Source organism: Staurois parvus, unplaced genomic scaffold, assembly GCF_062004578.1.
Source record: "Staurois parvus isolate SC_StPar_1 unplaced genomic scaffold, SC_StPar_1.0 ptg000717l, whole genome shotgun sequence".
NCBI lineage: Eukaryota > Metazoa > Chordata > Amphibia > Anura > Ranidae > Staurois > Staurois parvus.
Window position 1 is genome coordinate 93226 of NW_028318513.1, and position 24551 is coordinate 117776.

General features: G+C 46.1%; 1 protein-coding gene across 1 annotated transcript in view; it reads right to left on the reverse strand.

The window, feature by feature from the left end:
- The window catches only part of TIMM17A (translocase of inner mitochondrial membrane 17A), a 33314-nt gene extending 30967 nt beyond the window's left edge, over positions 1–2347 (reverse strand). Inside the window, exon 1 of the mRNA XM_089653637.1 lies at positions 2218–2347. Coding sequence (XP_089509763.1) covers positions 2218–2243 — 26 coding nt within the window. The 5' untranslated portion in view covers positions 2244–2347. The remainder of the gene's footprint in view (positions 1–2217) is intronic.
- Positions 2348–24551: the final 22204 nt, after the last annotated feature.

A 24551-nucleotide genomic window follows, 5' to 3' on the forward strand; every position in this document is an offset into this window, starting at 1 on the left:
CTGGTCTTGAATGTTTGCCCACTCACAAATAAATGACCAGTCTAAAAATCAATTGGTAGATGTGTTGTAACACTGAGAGACAGAATATCAACAAAAAATGAAAAAGAAATGCATGTCTAACAAATTATGCACTGATTTGCATGTTCATGAGGGAAATAAGTATTTGATCCTCTTCACAAAACATGACTTAGTACTTGGTGGCAAATGCCTTGTTGGCAATCACAGAGGTCAGACGTTTCCTGTAGTTGGCCACGAGGTTTGCACACATCTCAGGAGGGATTTTGGCCCACTCCTCTTGGCAGATCCTCTCCAAATCAATAAGATTTGGTGGCTGACGTTTGGCAACTCGAACTTTCAGCTCCATCCACAGATTTTCAATCGGATAAAAGGTCTGGAGACTGGCTAGGCCACTCCAGGACCTTAATGTGCTTCTTCTTGAGCCACTCCTTTGTTGCCTTGGCCATGTGTTTTGGGTCATCGTCATGCTGGAACACCCATCCACGACCCATTTTCAATGCCCTGGCTGAGGGAAGAAGGTTCTCACCCAAGATTTGACAGTACATTGCCCCGTCCATCATCCCTTTGATGCGGTACAGCTGTACTGTCTCCTTAGCAAAAAAACACCCCCAAAGCAGAATGTTTCTATCACCATGTTTGACAGTTGGGATGGTGTTCTTGGGGTCATAGGCAGCATTCCTCCTCCTCCAAACACGGCGAGTTGATGCCAAAGAGCTCGATTTTGGCCTCATCTGACCACAACCGTTTCAACCAGTCCTCCTCTGCATCATTCAGATGTTCCGTGGCAAACTTCAGATGGACATAAACATGTGCTTTCTTGACCAGAGGGACTTTGCGATCCCAAATAATTATTTCCCTCATGAACATGCAAATCAGTGCATAATTTGTTAGACATACATTTCTTTTGAATTTTTTGTTGCTATTCTGTCTCTCAGTGTTACAATACACCTACCATTCAATTTTTAGATTGATCATTTCTTTGTGAGTGAGCGAACATTTAAAATCAGCAGGGGATCAAATACTTATTTCCTTCACTGAATATTACCTCACCTAGTGGTTTGGTCATGTACAGCAGGTGAGAGCATATCTGGTGGAGGGGATGCATCACCGCATTTGGATATAATTTTTTTGGGCACAAGAGGTGTTGGAATAATATTTCTTATGGGAAGAAGTTCTCGAGTGGTTTTTGTAGACTGTTGATTGAACTTTTTTTTGCACACAAATATATATAATTATTAGATGTAATTCCAGTATTATGTTATTTATATGTAAAATTTGGGAAAATTAAGTTCAAACAGTAGGACTGAATGGTATATAGGCTGAAGCGCGACACTCTTTTAGGGGGACACTCTGTTGGGCACAGCTGACGCAAGGGGGCACTCTGATGGGCACAGCTGACGCAAGGGGTCACTCTTGCAATTCATGTAAGGAGATGTGGGGGGGGGGGCAATTAATGTAAGGGGGTACTTTGATATACACATTTTAGTTAAGGGGCACTCCGACGAGAACACCTAATGTAAGGGGGACTCTGATAGGAACCCTGACATAAAGAGGCACAGGTTCTGATTTATCATCCGAATACATACTAGCTCTCATTCACTCCCTTACCACCTCTGTACTGTCAGATGTTAAGTGTGGGTTGTGACTCTGTGGCACAGAAGCGTGTCGTGTGAACAGGGAATACTGTCACACTATTGACATTATGCCCCCTGAAGTTTTTAACTGCACTCCCAGATCAGATAGGCTAAATCTGACCTTGATGTGGACCTGGAGCACGTGACGGTACCAAAAGTGGTGCAACGCTTCCTAAAGTGGGTCATGTGGCCAGAAAAGAGATGGCCCGGCTTTATTGAAGTACCTTGATAGTGTGAAGCCCTCGGTGTACAGGTTAAAACATTTTGCTAACAGCTAAAAGAGGGTTTTTCTTTCTTTTAAATCATCTTCTACCAAAACACCCTCCCTGCTGGCCAATACTTGTTTTTTATGTATACTTCCCCTGTAACAGGTGGAAGGCTCAGCAATGTTTCATTCATCCCCCCGTAATTTGTTGACGTCCCTGTCCTGGTAGAAGTGAAGGGCACAGACCTGTGACAGGTGACCTCGGTAGGTGAACATGTGACCTGCAGAACAGGCCCGCCCTCTGCACTCACACACCCCAGAAAGCGGAATACCGGCATAGCAAACCCGGGCCTCTCTTACCATGGCTCCCGTGTGTACTCTTCCATGATGCCACCGAAGGTCGAAAAGAAGAAATCCAGGAAGAGAGCGCTACATGTGATCACCGGCACGCCGTTTCCTATTGGAGGTTAACATTGATGACATCACTGTGCTTCTACCATTGAGGCAGAGTCTCTGTCATAGATGCCGACGTTTAGGCTGTGTCGCCGTTTGGTATTTGCGCGGCCATATTTTTGGTTTGTATATGGCCTTCTTTCCCTCTTTGTGACTCAAGCTGTAAAATATATTTTTAATCTGACCAACTGCCCATGTTGTTCTTGTGTATTGCTGCTCAACTCCAGTCCCTATGACTACAGAGCAAAGACAACATACACTGTATTTTCAGTGACTAACCAGTTGCCACCACATACAGGGGTTAGACAAAAACAGAGAAACACTGCATGACTTACAGGTGTGAAAGTGACCACGTTTTAGGCCCCATGTACATGGGATGTTGCTGAACTATGGAAACTGCTGGAAAACGTAGGTTAAAAAACTTCTGTTTAGCTGCGTTTGCATAATGTGTTTATGCTCAGTTATGTGCGTTTATGCGCGTTTGCATTCAGAAGCGTTTTTTAACCACATGCCACCCAGCCACTGTAGAAATGCGTTTGCAGAGCGGCACGGCTGGGCAAAACCACGTTTTAAAACATGCGTTTGCAAAACAGGTAGGGGGCGCGCCACCGCCCTACCTTTTCACGCCGATCACGGCCACGGATGTTAGTCGTCGGGTCACGATCAGTCGTTACCGGCTGTGTCCCGCGGATTAGCGGCAATTACTGACAGAGAGCAGGGCTGCAGTAGCTCTACTTTCTGTCAGTTCTCTGTCAGCTCCTGACACGCTGAGCCGGACAGAAGAGTTTATCTCTCCCAATCAGCGTGCCCCCCTCCCCCCTGCTGTACACACCCCTGCCCCCTAGTAAAACACTCCCCTCACACAGTTAACCCTTTCAGTAAATAAAAAAGTTAACCCCTTCCTCCCCAGTGCCATTAGTACAGTGTCAGTGGTTTTTTTTTGCACCGATCACTGTGTTGGTGTCACTGGGGATGTCAGTGACCCCAAGTCAGTTCCCCCCCAGTGTCAGAATGTCCGCCGCAGTCCCGCCATAAGTCACTGATCGCCGCCATAAGTCACTGATCGCCGCCACAAGTCGCTGATCGCCGCCATTATTAGTATACAAAAAAATTAAAAATCTCAGTATCTTTACCGCCATTTGTAAACGCTATAACTTTCACGTAAACCAATTAATTTACACATATTGGGTTTTTTTTTAGCAAAGACATGTCACAGAATGCATTTTAGCCGAAATTTATGATGAAATTTGATTTTTACATTTTTTTTTACTGGACATGTTTTATAGCAAAAAGTCCAAAATATTGTTTTTTTTTCTCAAAATTGTCAGCCTTTTTTTTTATAGCGCAAAAAATAAAAACCGCACAGGCGATCACCGAAAGAAAGCTCTATTTGTGTGAAAAAAGGACATAAATTTAATTTATGTACCGTATTGCATGACCGCGCAATTGTCCGTTAAACTAGAGCAGTGCTGTATAGCAAAAAAATGGCGTAAATTGCAGTATCTATACCATAGTTTTAGACGCTATAACTTTCACACAAAGCAATCAATATACACTTATTGGGATTTTTTTTACCAAAAACATGTAGCAGAATACATTTTGGCCTAAATTTATAACTAACTTTGAGTTTACTATATATTTTTTATAGCTGAAAGTAAAAAATATCGTTTTTCTTCAAAATTTTTGGTCTTTTTTTGTTTATAGTGTGAAAAATAAAAAGCGCACAGGTGATCAAATACCACTGAAAGAAAGCTCTATTTGTGTGAAAAAAAGGACATAAATTTTGTTTGGGTGCAGCATTGCATGACCGCGCAATTATCAGTTGAATTAGTGCAGCACTGAGTAGCAAAAAAAGGCCTGGTCATTAAGGGGGGTAAATCCTCAGGAGGGCAAGTGGTTAAAGATAAGCACAGGAGAGCCTCCCAAATGCCCAGAATGCACTGTAAAGTGGTAAATTAACTATTTCAGACTGTTTCAGAGAAATACAGAGAGTAGAAGCAGAGACCACTGTATGTATTGAGATTAGTTTAGGTGTGAGTTGCTCCTTAACATTTCTTTTGTTTCCAAGGGTGGGAAGGTGTCTGCTGGAGTGAGTCATGAAGGCCACCTGGCAGGGGATCTTCATGAGGAATTTAAAGTGTGAATGCGCATTAACATTTCTTTTGTTTCCAAGGGTGGGAGAGGTCTGAGGTGTGAATTGGTCATTACAATGTGTGACAAGCTTGGTAGGAACATCCTGTGTTCAGTGTTTTGTCCATCTGAGCACCTCGAAAGCTCTTTGCATGCAGTTTTCATGATGAAAAAAGGCTCTGTACAGCATTGGGAACTGGAAGAGTTAAAAAAATTTTTCAAATGCGATATGCCGCGTTTAGATGCATTTTGCATTTGAAATGCTAATAAAATTGACGTCTGAACGCAAGTTTGTTGCGTTCAAAAAAACGACTGTAAACTCAACTGCTTGTAAACGACTGTAAACGAAGATGTGTACATGGACATATAGGAAAACATTAGCGTGAGTTCAGGAGCTGCTGAAAAAAAATGCTGAACAGCTCCTAAACATGAGTTTATCAGCTGCAATGTACATGAGCCCTTATGCTACAATTCTTTTGCTTCCGCTGTGTGATGAGACACCTAGCTAATAGGTGGGAAGCCTTACTCTGGTCATTCGCTGCATGCTCTGCTAGTCATTGTCAGAGCTCACTGAGCTTCAAAGAAGGCAAATTGTTGGTGCCCACTTAGCCGGTGCCTCTGTGACTGAAGTTGCCAATTTATTTGCTGTGTCACAAGGTGCAATATGGAAGGTAATGACGACATATACAGTTTCCAGGAAAACGTCTGATAAAAATAAGCGCGACATGGTGAACAGACTGAAAAGAGACAAAAGGACATTGTGCAGGATGGTGACCCGGATTAAGAACACAACTGCTGGAAAAGTGACTGCAGAGCTCAATCTCAGTCCCGTTCTCAAATCGCACTGCACTAAAAGTAGTGCGCTGCAACCAGATCACATGGTACTTCTGTACCCTGAAATCCGGTGCAGACAAATACACTGCGTTTACCACCTGTGTTTGCGGTGTTGTTGATATTGACACCCGCTGCAGATCGCAACTGCGGTGCATTTTGGTGCACAAAACGCAGGTTTCCCACACTACGTTGTGATGTGAACTATCATTTTTACATCCATGCTCATTAAAGCTTTTTTGCAAACTCCAAGCGGGCTTTCATGTGTTCTGTACTGAGGAGAAGCTTCCATCTAGCCACTCTGCCATGAAGCCCAAATTGGTGCTGAGCTGCATCAATAGTTTTCCTTTCGGAACTTTGTCCCATCTCCACACAGGATCATCGGGTTCTTGGTCACCTCTCTTAACCATTTACCCGCCACAGCATAGCAGATATACTGCTACACGGTGGCACGGGCGCGCAAAATCACTTGTGTATATATATATATACATATATGTACGTGATTTTGCATTTCCAGGTAGGGGGCGCGCGCCCTACCCATTTGTGGCCATGGGTGTCAATCACCGGGTCCCACATGGTGATTACCCGCTGGCGCCTGGTGATTACCGACGATCACCGACAGGGAGGAGGACTGCTTTGCTTACCAACAGTCCTCCTCCTTGTCAGTTTGGGCACACTGCTCTTGATGGGTATGCAGAGCCATCCAGATCAGTATGCTTACAGTGAAGAACACTGCACCCCCTAGTAAAACACTCCCATCACACAGTTAACCCTTTGATTGACCCTCATGTTAACCCATTCCTGCCCAGTGCCATTAGTACAGTGTCAGTGCTTTTTTTTAGAGGATGGGGATGTCAGTGACAACTTGTCAGTTCCCCCCAGTGTCAGAATGCCCGCTGCAGTCCCGCTAAAAGTCGCTGATCACCACCATAAGTCGCTGATTGCCACCATTAGTATAAAAAAAAATTCTAGTATCTATATCGCCATTTGTAAATACTATAACGTTCACATAAACTAAATGATTTTTTTTAGCAAAGACATGGAGCAGAATACATTTTGGCCTAAATTTATTCCAAAATTAGATTTTTACATTTTTTTACTGAACATGTTTAATAGCAAAAATTCCAAAATACTGTTTTTTTTTCTCAAAATTGTCAGACTTTTTTTTTTTATAGCGCAAAAAATAAAAAACGCACAGGTGATCAAATACCACCAAAAGAAAGCTCAATTCGCGGGAAAAAAGGACGTAAATTTAATTTGGGTGCAGCATTGCATGACCGCGCAATTGTCAGTTAAAGTAATGCAGCGCTGTAACGCAAACCGCTTCTATAACTGTTTCCTGACCGCCCTATAGCAGAAATACCGCTACAGGGCGGCATGGGTGCGCAAAATCATGTATATATATGTCATTCGCGCTCCTGTGGTTTTCACTCCCCTCCCAGATAGCGTCACATTGCCCGTCAGTACACCAGTCATCACATTTAACCCCCAGGAACACGCTCATACACAATAAACCTCCATTGCTAGTATAGTGTCTGAACGGATCAATATCTTTGATCAGATTAGTACTATAGCAGCGTTCACATTAGTACTGCGTCCCCAAAAACACAGTTTTATCGGGATCAGCCCCGGTACCTGCCAGCACCTGCGTTTAGCCCCTACGCTTACCCCCCCCTTCTCCCCCAGGAAGTACAGCGTCAGTAGGTCACTGTCACTTGATACATTGCACACAAAACCGCAGTGTTCGCAGGATCAGGCCTGATCTCTGTTAGCACTTGCCTGTAAATTTTGATGACTCTCATATGCAGCAGAGTGCCAGTACTAGTGCCACTCTACATTTTGGTGAACTGTCAAGCACCAGTGGCCAAGTAAATTCTGGTCTTTCACATACCAGCACTGCAGTATCACTTGGTGACGTGGAAAGTCAGGTGTGGTGGCGAGCACAAGTATTGTCCTGCAACCACCAAGAATTCGTACACAGGCCTGTAGAGCCCCTAGTGTCCTTCCTAATGTGCTTGCAAATCCCGATTGGCAGCCAACAAATTCTGCAGTACCCATACTTACCCCATTCACAGCCCAACCCGGAATTCAGGTGGAAACAGCAAATTTAACTACTCTCCTTGATTTTTTTGGAGTTGTTTTTCACAGAAGATCAGTATGCATTGATTGTGGATCAATTTATATTCACAACAATTTATCGCCGCCAACCCAAATTCAAACCTTGCCAGATCATTCACATGGAAACCCATTACGGTTTCCGAATTAAACTTTTTTTTGTGCCTATTGCTCAACATGGGCATTACTAAAAAAATTAATTGCGGTTGTATTGGTCCACAGACATGATTCATCATATGCCAGTGTTCTCTGGTGCCATGGTTAGGCATAGATATAAGAGTATAATGTGTTTTATGCATTTCAACGACAATACGCTCTGTCGTCTTCGAGGTAACCCTGAAAGACTTTACCCTCTACAAATCCGCTCTTCTTAAATACAACTCCAGCCTCCACGCTGCAAAGCAAACCTACTATAATACTGTCATCAAGACCCTCTCATCCAATCCTCGTCAACTCTTCTCTGCCCTTAATTCCTTACTCCACCCCCCACTGCCTCCACCCACCAACTTACTTACTGCACAGGAGATTGCCAGTCACTTCAAGAAGAAGATCAACACAATTCATGATGAGATCTCCAGTGTCAAGCTTCCTCCTCTACCCAACATACCAGGCCCAACACCAAACTCAACACTCCTCCTTCGACCCTGTTACCTCCAAGGAAGTTACCGATCTCCTTTCCAAGGCCCACTTCACCACCTATCCCCTGGATCCTTTCCCCTCACGATTGCTGCAGCCGCCTTCCTGCTCTATCCTAAACTCTCTAACCCACAACTTCAACCTCTCACTCTCCATGGGCACCTTTCTCTCCTCACTCAAACATGCACTGGTTATCCCCATTCTCAAAAAACCCTTGCTGGACCCCACCTGTTTGAATAACTTAAGACCCATCTCCCTGTTCCCGTTTGCCTCCAAGCTTCTCGAGCACCTTGTTCATAATCGTATGAACTGCTACCTCAGCGACAACAACCTTCTTGATTCCCGAGAGTCTGGCTTCCGCCCACAATATTCCACAGAAACTGCCCTACTAAAACTCACTAATGACCTACTAACTGCTAAAACCAACGGCCATGTCACTCATACTTCTTGACCTTTCCGCTGCCTTTGACACAGTTGACCACCCGCTCCTCCTCAGTAAATTCCACTCCATCGGCCACCGTGACTCTGCTCTCTCCTGGTTCTCCTCTTACCTTTCTCAGTGCATTGTCAGTGCTCCTCCTCCGCTATTTCACTTTCTCCTCCTCCGCTCCTCTTCCCCTTTCTGTTGGGGTACCCCAAGGTTCTGTTCTTGGGCCCCTCCTTTTTTCTCTCTATACCTCCTCCCTGGGTCAACTGATAACCTCCCATGGCTCCCACTACCACCTCTATGCTGATGACACCAAAATCTATCTCTCCACTCCCCAGCTCACCCCCTCAATCTCCTCACATATCACAAATCTACTAAGCGACATATCAGCATGGATGTCACATCACTACCTCAAACTCAATCTTTCAAAAACTGAGCTTGTAATATTTCCTCCTTCCCGATCCCCCACTCACGACTTTACCATTAAGATCAACAGCACAACCATTGGTCCTTCCCCTCATGCCAGGGTGCTAGCCGTAATCCTAGACTCTGACCTCTCCTTTGGGCCCCACATCCACTCACTGGCTAAATCCTGCCGCCTCAACCTCCCGAACATTTCCAAAATCCGCCCCTTCCTAACCAATGACACCACAAAACAACTTATACACGCCTTGGTTATATTACTGCAACTCCCTCCTTACTGGTCTGCCGTTACACAGGCTATCCCCGCTTTAGTCTATTATGAATGCTGCTGCTAGACTCATACACCTTACCAACCGATCAGTGTCTGCTGCCCCTCTCTGCCAATCCCTTCACTAGCTTCCAATAACCCAACGTATAAAATTTAAAATACTAACCACAGCCTACAAAGCCATCCACAACACTGCCCCTAGCTACAGCACCGACCTCATCCACAGATATCGGCCAAATGGCCCACTCCGCTCCTCCCATGATATCTTCCTCTCTAGCTCCCTCATCACCTCCTCCCACGCTCGCATCCAGGACTTCTCCAGAGCCTCTCCCATACTCTGGAACTCCCTACCACAGCATGTCCGGTCAGCCCCCACCCTGTCTGCCTTTAGGCGATCTTTGAAAACGCATTTCTTCAGGGAAGCCTACCCCACCTCCACCTAAGAACTGTACTTGAATCACCTCCACCAGATCATCCCCCGCAGCTATCACCTTTTGTATCATCTCCCCCTTCCTTTAGATTGTAAGCTCCACGAGCAGGGCCCTCACATTCCTTCTGTACTGAAATGTATTGTAATTGTACAGTCTCCCTTATATTGTAAAGTGCTGCGCAAACTGAAGGCGCTATATAAATCCTGTATAATAATAATAATAATTTGACCAGCTCCACAAAATTCAGCCCCTCATAATCATCATAACCAAAAATTTGCAGATGTCTATATACATTAAAAGTGAAAAAAAATGAAAGGGACAGTGTAAAAATAATAAAAAAATCTAAATAAAAAAAAGCACCCTCGCCCCCATGTGCGCGCACCTGCCTGCATGAGTGTTGACCCTGTGCCGGTATGGAAACAGCGGTTGCACCATGCATGTAAGGTATCGCCGTGAACGTCAGAGCAAGGGCAGTAATTCTAGCACTAGACCTCCTCTGTAAATCTAAACTGGTAGCTTGTAAAGGCTTTTAAAGCATTGCCTATGGATATTAAAAATGTATGCAGTTTGTCACCATTGTACGGGGCATGCACAGTTTTAAAGCATGTCATGTTTGGTATCTATTTACTCGGCATGCCATTATCTTTAACATTTTACTAAATAATTGGCCAATATATTGTGTTTTTGTACATTAAAAGTAAAAAAGTGTATTTTTTTTAAATATTTGCATTTGAAAAATCGCTGCGAGAGTACTATGTGACATAGAAAATTGCAGAACCCCCCATTTTATTCACTATGGTGTCTAATTTAAAAAATGTATAATGTTTGGGGGTTGAAATAATTTCCTAGCAAAAAATACTGATTTTTTCATGTGAACAAAAAGTGTCAGAAAAGGCTTGATCTTCAGGTGGATATGTGATGTGATGTGTGGCATAAACTTCTAATGCTGGGCATAAAATGGCCCCCCCCCAAAATGACCCCTTTTTGGAAAGTAGACACACCAAAGTCAATAGAAGAATTTATTTTTTACCACACGTTTTTGGAAAATGACAAAAAAATGATTTTTTTCTTACACAAAATTGTCACTTACTGGAACTGGAATTACTCCCTAAAATACATTCTGCTACTACTCCACATGTGAGAGACTTTTTGGCAGTCTAGCCAGGTACAGGACCCCAAAATCCAATGAGCACCTTCAGGCTTTTAAAGGGCTTTATTTCCTCATTACACTTCCTGACTACTTATCACAGTTTTGGAGGCCCTGAAATGCCAAAATAGATCCAAACCCCCCCCCCCCCAAATTCCCCTTTTTTGGAAAGTAGATACCCCAAGGAATTTGATATTCTAAAATGCCAGGATAGCATAATGCCAGGATAAGAAGCATGGTGAGTATTTTGCAGATCTCGCTTGTTGCCACAAGTATCTGGAGAATGAAGAAAGAAAACAAAAACATATTTTTTCTTTTCTTTTTCTATATTTCGAAACCTTGTGAGAAAAAATGACATCTGCAAAATACTCACCATACCATTTTTTAAATTCCTTGGGGTGTCTACTTTCCAAAAAGAGGTCATTTGGGGGGTTTAGTGCTGTCCTGGCATTTCAGGGACTCCAAAACTCTGAAAGGTAGTGAGGAAGTAAAATGAGGAAGGCTTTCAAAGTGGTCATTGGATTTCAGGCTCCTGTATGAGGCTAGGCTCCCAAAAAGTCTCACACATGTGGTATCCCCATACTTGGTAGAAGTAGCAGAATGTATTTTGGTGTGTAATTCCACATATACCCATGGCTTGTGTGAGCAATATATAATTTAAGTGACAACTTTGTGTAAAAAAAAAATATTTTTGTCATGTTCCAAAAACTTGTGGAAAAATAAATCTTCCATGGACTAAATATGCCTCTCAGCAGATATCTTAGTGTGTCGACTTTCTGAAAAGGAGTCATTTGGGGGTGTTTGTACTGTCCTGGTATTTTAGCACCTAAAGAGATGTGATAGGCAGTCAGATAGTAAAAGCTGTGTAAATTCCATTATCTACTGTATACCATAGTTTGTAGACGCTATAACTTTCACACAAAGCAATCAATATACACTTTTTGGAATTTTATTTACCAAAACCATGTAGAATACATAAATTTATGACAAAATTAGAGTTTTTTTGATATTTTTTATGACAGAAATGAGAAAATATTGTTTTTTCTTTCAAACTTTTTTGGAATTTTTTGTTTATAGAGCGAAAAATAAAAAGCGCACAGGTGATCAAATACAACCAAAATAAAGTTCTATTTGTGTGAAAAAAGGACATAAATTTCATTTATGTACAGTATTGCATGACCGTGCAATTGTCAGTTAAACTAGTGCAGCGCTGTATAGCAAAAAATGGTGTAAATTGCAGTATCTATACCATAGTTTGTAGACGGTATAACTTTCACACAAAGCAATCAATATACACTTATTGGGATTTTTTTACCAAAGACATGTAGCAGAATACATTTTGGCCTAAATTTATGACTAACATTGAGTTTACTATATATTTGTTATAGCCGAAAGTAAAAAATATTGGATTTTTTTCAAACTTTACGGTCTCTTTTTGTTTATAGCGCAAGAAATTAAAATCGCATAGGTGATCAAATACCACCAAAAGAAGGCTCTATTTGTGTGAAAAAAAGGATGTTTAATTTAATTTGGGTACAGCATTGCATGACCAGGCAATTACCAGTTGAAATAGTGCAGTGCCGAATAGCAAAAAAAAGCCTGGTCAGGAAGGGGGGTAAATCCTCAGGAGGGCAAGTGGTTAATCGCCTCTGGGTGTTTTATTTGTTTGCACTATAAACAAAAAAAAAGAGCAAAAAAACTTGAAAAAAAAGTTTTTCTTTGTTTCTATTACAACATTTAGCAAACAGGTAATTTTTATCCTTCACTGATGTGCGTTGACAAGGCTGCACTGATAGGCAGCAGTGATGGGCACTGATAGGCAGCACTGATGGGCACTGATGAGGTGGCACGGATAGGCTGCACTGATGAGGTGGCACTGATGATGCTGTACTGATGGGCACTGATGGACGACACTGACCGGTGGCACTGATAGGTGGCAATGCTAGGCAGCACTGATGGGAGGGCACTGATGGGGGACACTGGTGGGGGGCACTGATGGGCACTGTTGGAAGGCACTGCTGGGTGGCACTGCTGGGCACTGGTGGGTGGCACTGATCATCAGGGCACTGATCATCAGTGCCCTGATGATCAATGCTGACCTGTCGTCTGACAAGTGCCGGTTATCGGCAGTACTTTTTTCACGCTTTGACAGTGTGAGGAAAATGCTGCCGATAACCGGTAACTGTATTTACATTGTGATCTGCTGTTTCATTGGACACAGCTGATCATGTGGTATAAGACTGCTGTGATTGGCCTTTTACCACATCACGTGATCAGCTGTGTCCATAGGACGCGGGAGTGTGCGTTTAGGGAGGACGTCATATGACGCTGCCATTCGGCTATAGCACGGTTTCCAAGTGGTTAATCAGAGCTGAATTGCCAGTACTGTGACAGAGGAGGTCCAGATTGACTGGAAGTATTACACATACCCTGTATACAATGATGACATTTTTTGGGCGTGTCTAACACATCCAGAATCTGCAACTGGTTAACTGAACAAGCTAAAGTTAGAAACTACCGCGCACAGCTGCCCCAGATTTTGCACTCTTTGGTTCTAGTAAATCAACCCCATTGTTTATCTTGCAGGGCTCAGGTGTGCAGGAGTCAGGAGTGTGTAATGCAGAGGTCAATGTACAACCAAAAATTGCTCCATCCTCTCAGTACAAATCTCCCTCATAAGCTTCTATCCCTCCCAGTACAGATCTCCCCCCAGAGCTGGAAATCCCCACCTAGAACATATATCTCAAACAACCATAACCCCCTACCCCCCAATACAGACCACCCCTAGCCCTTTTTCAGTACAGACCTCCTCTCTCCTCACAAGTACAGAGTGCCTTCTGCAGTAGAGACCCATGCCCTCCCTACCAGTACAGACCCTTTTCTAATAGAGACCAACTCCCTCTCCACCAGTAAAGACCCTCCTCCAGTAAAGATGCCCTCCTTCACCCTCTGTATCATTACAGACCTTTGCCTCCAGTACAGACCCCCTTTCTAATACAGACCTCCTCCCTCCCCACCAGTACAGATAACCCCCTCCAGCAGAGACCTCCTCCCTCCCCATCAGTACAGACAGTCCCCACTCCGGAACAGACCCAGTAGAGAACTCTGCCAGTATAGAATCCCCCTCTGTCCAGAGCCTCTCGAGTCCCATCAGCACAGACTCCCCACAGAACAAACCCTCCTTTCCAATTTCCAGATCCTCTCATTCTCCACCAGTGCAGACACCCACCCCCCCCAGCACAGCCCTCCTCCCTCCTCATCAGTACAAACAACCCCCTCCAGAATAGACCCCAGTAAAGAGCTCCTCCAGTATTTAATCCCCCTCCTGTTCAGAGCCTCTCTGTAAGGGACCGCCCGGTGGCACCTCTAGCAATCCACCGGTCAGGTGCTCCCAGAGCGCGGAGTCTAAGTCCCGGAGCACTTGTTCACCAGGGCCCCTGATGGTGGGGATGGACTTGGAGCACTCCGAGACCAGGTCGCAACTACTGGGCACACCCACCAATGGTAGAAGTATCCGCCGAGGGCTCCCGCAGAGTAAGAGCCTGATGTGAGGAGATCGGGCGATCCGGACGGGATGGAAGGATGGAGGGCTGAGCAGGTGCAGGGTCAAACAAGCCGGGTCGGGAGCCGTGGGGTCTGCGAGGTACAAAACAGCGGGCAGAGAATAGTCGGGTCACACGCCAGGTCAGCAACAGCAAATCAGAACCAATAGGGGGCATCCAGGAGAGAGGTCAGGCAAGCCAAGGGTCAGGGCATGAGAGTACAGCAAGGTCAGGCAATCCGGGTCAGCAACTATCACAACACAGGATCAGGAAACAGAAGGGGACCAAAAGGCAACCAGTGACAGCTCAGGGCGATTTAAATATCGCGCCCTGCGCTGTCATTGGTGCCCGGCGTGCACCCGTGTCCCCCAGTGCGCATGTGCGAGTTCACCGCAGCGGCCGGCCTGGACCTAGTGCCTGCTTCCCTGTGCGAGGCGGCGCACTGCGCCTGTGCCAGGACCAGCGCCGTGGTGATTCCCGACATTGCCCCTCCCCTACGGGAAACCTCCGGATGCCCACCCGATCCCTCCACCACAGGTGGTCACGAAGGAACTCCTGGACAAGTCTGGGGGCATGAACATTTTGGGCCGGCTCCCAGGAATTTTCTTCTGGACCATAGCCTTTCCATTTAATCAATAACTGGGTCTGGCCTCCCCCACTTCGACAATTTAGAATTGCCTCTACCTCAAATTCTTCCTGCTCTTCAATGGTCATGGATTCCGGGGGTCTGGACTCTCGATCTGGAAAAGGATCTGGGATGACTGGTTTCAGCAGTGATACGTGGAATACTGGGTGGATTCTGAAGGTCTCCGGAAGCATGAGCTCATATGCCGCTTTGTTGATCATTCGCTTCACACGGAAAGGACCCACAAATTTTGGTCCTAATTTCTTTGATGGACACAACATCTTTAAGTTAGTCGTTGCCAACCAGACTTTATCCCTGGGTTGTAACACCAGTTCCCCTCTTCGCTTCCTATCAAAATCCCTCTTGTTATCCTCCTGGGCTCTAGAGATAGCTTCCTGAAGTAGCTTGTTATTGGTAGAGAAGAAGGAAAGTGTGTCTTGAGTAGCAGGGACTGAACTCTCGATGACCAGGTCGGGGAGAAAAACAGGATGAAACCCGTAATTTGCAAAAAACGGAGCCTGCCTCGTGGCTGAGTGATTTTGCCAAGGAGTGACCAGAAGGATGAAAAATGAGTTGATTGGAGCTTCAAACAGCCAGCAGGTTGGCTGGGAAGCTTGAGTTTTCCCAAACTGGAAGTGGCCTCCTGCAAACCGGAAGTGGCCCTTAATCACCTTTCTCCTTGACCTTTTAGGGTTTAAAGCCCGGCTGCACCCTTGTTTCACATGTTTGAGCCCGTTTGGACACCTTTTGGGCCACTCTGAGAGTGTGGTCAAAGGTGTGAAAAGTTCCAGGAGCACACCCCTCCAAACGGACCCCTCATTTTTATCACCCCTTTTTACTCCTTGGAACTTCCTTTTGCCAAGGAGTGACCAGAGGGATGAAAAATGAGTTGATTGGAGCTTCAAACAGCCAGCAGGTTGGCTGGGAAGCTTGAGTTTTCCCAAACTGGAAGTGGCCTCCTGCAAACCGGAAGTGGCCCTTAATCACCTTTCTCCTTGACCTTTTAGGGTTTAAAGCCCGGCTGCACCCTTGTTTCACATGTTTGAGCCCGTTTGGACACCTTTTGGGCCACTCTGAGAGTGTGGTCAAAGGTGTGAAAAGTTCCAGGAGCACACCCCTCCAAACGGACCCCTCATTTTTATCACCCCTTTTTACTCCTTGGAACTTCCTTTTGCCAAGGAGTGACCAGAGGGATGAAAAATGAGTTGATTGGAGCTTCAAACAGCCAGCAGGTTGGCTGGGAAGCTTGAGTTTTCCCAAACCGGAAGTGGCCTCCTGCAAACCGGAAGTGACCCTTAATCACCTTCCTCCTTGACCTTTTAGGGTTTAAAGCCCGGCTGCACCCTTGTTGCACATGTTTGAGCCCGTTTGGACACCTTTTGGGCCACTCTGAGAGTGTGGTCAAAGGTGTGAAAATTTCCAGGAGCACACCCCTCCAAACGGACCCCTCATTTTTATCACCCCTTTTTACTCCTTGGAACTTCCTTTTGCCAAATAGTGACCAGAGGGATGAAAAATGAGTTGATTGGAGCCTCAAACAGCCAGCAGGTTGGCTGGGAAGCTTGAGTTTTCCCAAACCGGAAGTGGCCTCCTGCAAACCGGAAGTGGCCCTTAATCACCTTTCTCCTTGACCTTTTAGGGTTTAAAGCCCAGCTACACCCTTGTTTCACATGTTTGAGCCCGTTTGGACACCTTTTGGGCCACTCTGAGAGTGTAGTCAAGGGTGTGAAAACTTCCAGGAGCACACCCCTCCAAACGGACCCCTCATTTTTATCACCCCTTTTTACTCCTTGGAACTTCCTTTTGCCAAGGAGTGACCAGAGGGATGAAAAATGAGTTGATTGGAGCTTCAAACAGCCAGCAGGTTGGCTGGGAAGCTTGAGTTTTCCCAAACCGGAAGTGGCTTCCTGCAAACCGGAAGTGGCCCTTAATCACCTTTCTCCTTTACCTTTTAGGGTTTAAATCCCGGCTGCACCCTTGTTTCACATGTTTGAGCCCGTTTAGACACCTTTTGGGCCACTCTGAGAGTGTGGTCAAAGGTGTGAAAAGTTCCAGGAGCAAACCCCTCCAAACGGACCCCTCATTTGTATCACCCCTTTTTACTCCTTGGAACTTCCTTTTGCCAAGGAGTGACCAGAGGGATGAAAAATGAGTTGATTGGAGCTTCAAAAAGCCAGCAGGTTGGCTGGGAAGCTTGAGTTTTCCCAAACCGGAAGTGGAACTTAATCACCTTTCTCCTTGACCTTTTACGGTTTATAGCCCGGCTGCACCCTTGTTTCCCATGTTTGAGCCGGTTTGGACACCTTTTGGGCCACTCTGAGGGTGTGGCCAAAGGTGTGAAAATGCCCAGGGGCCCACCCCTCCAAACGGACCCATCCTTTTTATCACCCCTTTTTACTCCTTGGAGCTCCCTTTTGCCAAGGAGGGACCAGAGGGATGAAAAATGAGTTGATTGGAGCTTCAAACAGCCAGCAGGTTGGCTGGGAAGCTGGAGTTTCCCCAGACCGGAAGTGGCCTCCTGCAAACCGGAAGTGGCCCTTCATCACCTTCCTCCTTGACCTTTTAGGGTTTAAAGCCCGGCTGCACCCTTGTTTCGCATGTTTGAGCCCGTTTGGACACCTTTTGGGCCACTCTGAGGGTGTGGCCAAAGGTGTGAAAATGCCCAGGGGCACACCCCTCCGAACGGATCCCTCCTTTTTATCACCCCTTTTTACTCCTTGGAACTGCCTTTTGCCAAGGAGGGACCAGAGGGATGAAACATGCGATGATTGGAGCTTCAAACAGCCAGCAGGTTGGCTGGGAAGCTGGAGTTTCCCCAGACCGGAAGTGGCCTCCTGCAAACCGGAAGTGTCCCTTCATCACCTTCCTCCTTGACCTTTTAGGGTTTAAAGCCCGGCTGCACCCTTGTTTCGCATGTTTGAGCCCGTTTGGACACCTTTTGGGCCACTCTGAGGGTGTGGCCAAAGGTGTGAAAATGCCCAGGGGCACACCCCTTTCAAACGGACCCTTCCTTTTTATCATCCCTTTTTACTCCTTGGAACTGCCTTTTGCCAAGGAGGGACCAGAGGGATGAAACATGCGCTGATTGGAGCTTCAAACAGCCAGCAGGTTGACTGGGAAGCTGTAGTTTCCCCAGACCGGAAGTGGCCTCCTGCAAACCGGAAGTGGCCCTTCATCACCTTCCTCCTTGACCTTTTAGGGTTTAAAGCCCGGCTGCACCCTTGTTTCGCATGTTTGAGCCCGTTTGGACACCTTTTGGGCCACTCTGAGGGTGTGGCCAAAGGTGTGAAAATGCCCAGGGGCACACCCCTCCAAACGGACCCCTCCTTTTTATCATCCCTTTTTACTCCTTGGAACTCCCTTTTGCCAAGGAGGGACCATAGGGATGAAACATGCGCTGGTTGGAGCTTCAAACAGCCAGCAGGTTGGCTGGGAAGCTCGATTTTCCCCAGACCGGAAGTGGCCTACTGCAAACCGGAAGTGGCCCTTAATCACCTTCCTCCTTGACCTTTTAGGGTTTAAAGCCCTGCTGCACCCTTTTTTCACATGTTTAAGCCTGTTTGGACACCTTCAGGGCCACTCTGAGAATGTGGTTAAAGGTGTGAAAATTTCAAGGAGCACACCCCTCAAAACGGACCCCTCATTTTTATCACCCCTTTTTACTCCTTGGAACTTCCTTTTGCCAACGAGTTACCAGAGCGATGAAAAATGAGTTGATTGGAGCTTCAAACAGCTAGCAGGTTGGCTGGGAAACTTGGGTTTTCCCAAACCGGAAGTGGCCTCCTGAAAACCGGACGTGGCCCTTAATCACCTTTCTCCTTGACCTTTTAGGGTTTAAAGCCCTTCTGCGCCCTTTTTTCACATGTTTAGGCCAGTTTGGACAACTTTAGGGCCACTCTAAGAATGTGGTCAAAGGTGTGAAAATTTCGAGGAGCACACCCCTCAAAACGGACCCCTCATTTTTATCACCCCTTTTTACTCCTTGGAACTTCCTTTTGCCAAGGAGTGACCAGAGGGATGAAAAATGAGTTGATTTGAGCTTTAAACAGCCAGCAGGTTGGCTGGGAAACTTGAGGTTTCCCAAACCGGAAGTGGCCTCCTGAAAACCGGAAGTGACCCTTAATCACCTTTCTCCTTGACCTTTTAGGGTTTAAAGCCCTGCTGCACCCTTTTTTTCAAATGTTTAAGCCCGTTTGGTCACCTTTTGGGCCACTCTGAGAATGTGGTCAAAGGTGTGAAAATTTCGAGGAGCACACCCCTCAAAACGGACCCCTCATTTTTATCACCCCTTTTTACTCCTTGGAACTTCCTTTTGCCAAGGAGTTACCAGAGGGATAAAAAATGAGTTGATTGGAGCTTTAAACAGCCAGCAGGTTGGCTGGGAAACTTGGGTTTTCTCAAACCGGAAGTGACCTCCTGAAAACCGGAAGTGACCCTTAATCACCTTTCTCCTTGACCTTTTAGGGTTTAAAGCCCTGCTGCACCCTTTTTTCACATGTTTAAGTCCGTTTGGACACCTTCAGGGCCACTCTGAGAATGTGGTCAAAGGTGTGAAAATTTCGAGGAGCACAGCCCTCAAAACGGACCCCTCATTTTTATCACCCCTTTTTACTCCTTGGAACTTCCTTTTGCCAAGGAGTGACCAGAGGGATGAAAAATTAGTTGACTTGAGCTTTAAACAGCCAGCAGGTTGGCTGGGAATCTTGGGTTTTCCCAAACCGGAAGTGGCCTCCTGAAAACCGAAAATGCCCCTTAATCACCTTTCTCCTTGACCTTTTAGGGTTTAAAGCCCTGCTGCACCCTTTTTTCACATGTTTAAGCCCGTTTGGTCACCTTTTGGGCCACTCTGAGAATGTGGTCAAAGGTGTGAAAATTTCGAGGAGCACAGCCCTCAAAACGGACCCCTCATTTTTATCACCCCTTTTTACTCCTTGGAACTTCCTTTTGCCAAGGAGTGACCAGAGGGATGAAAAATTAGTTGATTTGAGCTTTAAACAGCCAGCAGGTTGGCTGGGAAACTTGGGTTTTCCCAAACCGGAAGTGGCCTCCTGAAAACCGCAAGTGACCCTTAATCACCTTTCTCCTTGACCTTTTAGGGTTTAAAGCCCTGCTGCACCTTTTTTTCACATGTTTAAGCCCTTTTGGACACCTTCAGGGCCACTCTGAGAATGTGGTCAAAGGTGTGAAAATTTCACACCTCTGCCAAGGGTAAGAGTGCCAGCAAATCACCCTGCAGAAAGGACGTGTAACACCTCAGATACTGCTCCAGGGTCTGGTTAGTCCTCTCTGTCTGCCCATTGGTCTGTGGGTGAAAGGCGGAGGAGAGGGATAGTTTGATATCCAATGCCTTGCATAACGCTTTCCAAAATTTGGAGGTAAATTGAACTCCACGATCTGAGACGATATCTTCTGGAACTCCGTGTAATCTTACCACTTCTCGTATGAAGATTTGTGCTGTCTCGAGTGCAGACGGGGTATTCTTCAGGGGTAGGAAGTGGGCCATCTTTGACAGACGGTCAACGACTACAAGAATTGCAGTGTTGTCTTGGGACGGAGGGAGTTCTACTATAAAATCCATGGCGATCATTTGCCAGGGCCGATCGGGTATCGGTAGCGGGCAAAGTAGCCCCCAGGCCTCATTCCTAGGAGACTTGTTTCTTTGGCAGATGGCACAAGATTTGACATAACGCTCGCAGTCCTTGGTCATGTTTGGCCACCAAAACGAGCGTTTGAGAAGATCCAGAGTCTTCGCCAAGCCAAAGTGCCCTGCCATCGGGTGGTCATGACAATGTCCCAGGACCAGTGTTCGGACTCCTTCCGGTACCGCGATCAACCCTTCCTTCCATAAGAGTCCCCCCTTGTTCTGGAGGGACACCCCGGATGGGGCTGGCATTGCCACGGAGGCATCCTGCAGTTTAGAGCGAAGCTCTGTTTGGAGGGCCAGAAAGTTTCCTGAAGATAGAATAGTATCTGGCCTAGGCTCTTTCTCTGGATCCCCAAACATGCGTGAGAGCGCGTTGGGCTTCGTATTTTTAGATCCAGGTCTGTACATTATATGGAACGAAAATCGAGAGAAGAAAAGTGCCCATCTCGCCTGGCGTGGTCATAAGCGCTTTGCTGTCCTCAGGTATTCGAAATTCTTGTGATCGGTGAAGATCAAAATCGGATGCATGGCACCTTCCAACAGGTATCTCCACTCTTCTAGTGCTGTCTTGATGGCCAACAATTCTCGGTCGCCAATGTCATAGTTCCTCTCAGCCGGGATCAACTTTCTTGAAAAGAATGCCACCGGGTGTAGAAGTTCCTTGGTGCCTTTCCTCTGGGACAGGATGGACCCTAGTGCATTCTCCGATGCATCCACCTCCAGCACATACGGCAGTGGAGCGTCCGGATGACCAAGAATGGGGGCCGTGGTGAATAATCTCTGGTGTCCATCTAAAACGGGTTTCTTGTTTGGTCAGCTGTGTTATGGCGGAGACCAGACCTGAGAAGTTCTTAATAAATTTCCTGTAAAAATTAGCAAATCCAATGAAGCGTTGGAACCCCTTCTCATCTGTAGGAATTGGCCATTCCAGAATTGCTGAGACCTTCTGAGGGTCCATCGTGACTCCCGTGGTGGAAATGATCAGTCCCAAAAAGGCAATACTGCGTTGCTCAAAACTTCACTTGTCAGCCTTGGCGTATAGCCCGTGTAGGCGCAACCGCTCTAATACTCTTGTCACGTTTTTTCTATGAGTCTCAAGTGAGGGGGAAAATATCAGTATGTCGTCTAGATAGACTACTACAAAAACATCCAGGTAATCCCTGAATACAGTTGTGTCCAAAATTATTCAACCCCCAATGCTGTAAAGGGGTTTAGGGACTATAGTGTACATTTGGAATTGTATTCAGAATCAAATCCTACAAGGACGTTGTAACTACCCAAATGCAACTAAAATGACATCAATTGTTTATGTAATACAGTAGTAAATGGTTCTTATGTGGTTTCTTCATTGCCACAATTATTCAACCCCTTAAAGACTACCACTCTGAAGAACAGAGGTTCATACAGGTGCTTTCCATCAGGTATTGAAAACACCTGTGGATGTCACCGAGCAGCAATCAAGCATAATAAGCACCAATTAGGCAGCTTTAAAATGACTGTGATACTCAGCTCCTTCTAGACATTTACTGGTGTGGTTACAAACATGGTGAAGGCAAGAGAATGGTCCAGGAAGACAAGAGAAGAGGTGATTTCTCTTCACAGGAAGGGCAATGGCTATAAGAAGATTGCAAAGATGTTAAACATACCAAGAGACACCTTAGGAAGCATCATTCGCAAATTCAAGGCAAAGGGCACTGTTGAAACGCTACCTGGTCGTGGCAGAAAGAAGATGCTGACTTCGACTGCTGTGCGCTACCTGAAGCGTAGAGTGGAGAGAAGTCCCCGTGTGACTGCTGAGGAACTGAGAAAAGATTTGTCAGATGTGGGTACAGAAGTTTCAGCCCAGACAATAAGACGCACACTGCGTAATGAAGGCCTCCGTGCCAGAACTCCCAGGCGTACCCCCTTGCTGTCTCCAAAGAATAAGAAGAGTCGACTGCAGTATGCCAAAAGCCATGTGGACAAACCACAAAAGTTGTGGGATAGTGTTCTGTGGACTGATGAAACAAAATTAGAACTGTTTGGGCCCATGGATCAACGCTATGTTTGGAGGAGGAAGAACAAGGCCTATGATGAAAAGAACACCTTGCCTACTGTGAAGCATGGTGGAGGGTCAATCATGCTTTGGGGCTGTTTTGCTTCTGCAGGTACAGGGAAGCTTCAGCGTGTGCAAGGTACCATGAATTCTCTTCAGTACCAGGAGATATTGGATGGAAACGTGATGCAGTCCGTCACACACCTGAGGCTTGGGAGACGTTGGACCTTTCAACAGGACAATGATCCCAAGCATACCTCCAAGTCCACTAGAGCATGGTTGCAGAGGAAAGGCTGGAACATTTTGGAGTGGCCATCGCAGTCACCAGACTTAAATCCGATTGAGAACCTCTGGTGGGACTTAAAGAAAGCAGTTGCAGTGCGCAAGCCTAAGAATGTGACTGAACTGGAGGCCTTTGCCCATGAAGAATGGGCGAAGATACCCGTAGATCGCTGCAAGACACTTGTGTCAAGCTATGCTTCACGTTTAAAAGCTGTTATAACTGTAAAAGGATGCTGTACTAAGTACTAAGATTGAATGTCACTTGGGGGTTGAATAAAACTGATAATGCTGTGAGCACAGAAAAGACATTTGTGGTTATTTCATTATAACTGTTATGTTATATTTGTCTGACCTACAAGTGCCTCTTTAATGTAAATGTAAGCAAGATGACTGAATGATCAAAAGCAATGTCAAACTGGCCAAAACACTCAATTTCAGTGGGGGTTGAATAATTTTGGCCACAACTGTATGTCATTCACAAAGTGCTGGAACGTGGCCGGGGCATTGCAGAGTCCAAAAGGCATAACCAGGTATTCAAAATGCCCAAAACAAGTGTGGAAGGCTGTTTTCCATTTGTCCCCCTCCCTTATGCGCACCAGATTGTAAGCCCCCCTTAAATCCAACTTTGTGAAAATAGCTGCGGACTTCAGGCTTTGAAAGAGTTCTGGGACCAGGGGCAACGGATAACGATTTTTAATCGTGATCTTGTTTAAATCGCGGTAGTCAATGCAGGGTCTCAGGGATTTATCTTTTTTCTCTACGAAGAAAATCCCAGCCCCTGCTGGTGAAGTAAAGGGTTGGATGAACCCTTTTTGGAGACTCTCATCAATATATTCCTTGAGAGCCCCCAATTCTAATTCCGATAATGGGAAGATCCGGCCGAAATTAATTTCAGAACCGGGTAACAGGTCTATGGGACAGTCATAGGGGCGGTGAGGGGGCAGAGTATCTGCCCCTCGCTTACTGAAAACGTCCAGATAGCCATGATAGGCCTCTGGAATGACCTGTTTTAAATTGGAATCCCCTACCGAGCATAGAACTTGGGGGATCGCGGGGCCCGAAGCGCGACAGTGTTCCTGACAGTATGGTGAGCGGAACAAAACAGACCCGGTCTCCCAGTCAATCTGGGGGTTGTGGGCCTGCAACCAAGGGAGCCCCAAAATGACTGGGAAAAGAGATGACGCGATGGCGTCTAAACAAAGGAGTTCTTGGTGTTGGCCAGCTATAGTGATAGGGATAAGGGGGGTCTCCTGATTAACTATTCCCGACTTAATCTGGGAGCCATCAGCCAGAAATAAATTAAGACCCCTTTTTCTGGGCTGTAGGGGAATCTCCTGCTGGCGAGCGAAGTCAACATCCACAAAGCAACTGCACGCCCCCGAGTCAACTATGGCTGTCACCTCCAGGATTCTTCATGGAAGCTGGAAGGAAAGGGGTACAGCTAAGTAATTGGACTGGCTAACATCCCCCACAGATAAGGAAGAAATTGAAGAAGTAGACTTACTCGCTTTCAGGGGACAGGACCGTACCATGTGACCGGCTTCGCCACGGTAGAGGCAGAGATTCTTTGAACGTCTCCGCTGGCGTTCCTCGGGGGATAGCGTAGGCCGAGCTAAACCCAGCTGCATCGGTTCCTGGGTATCCTCAGGAGCTGGGGTCCGGGTGTCCATCTTGGAAGGTTGGCCTGCACTCTGGATCGGGGCCC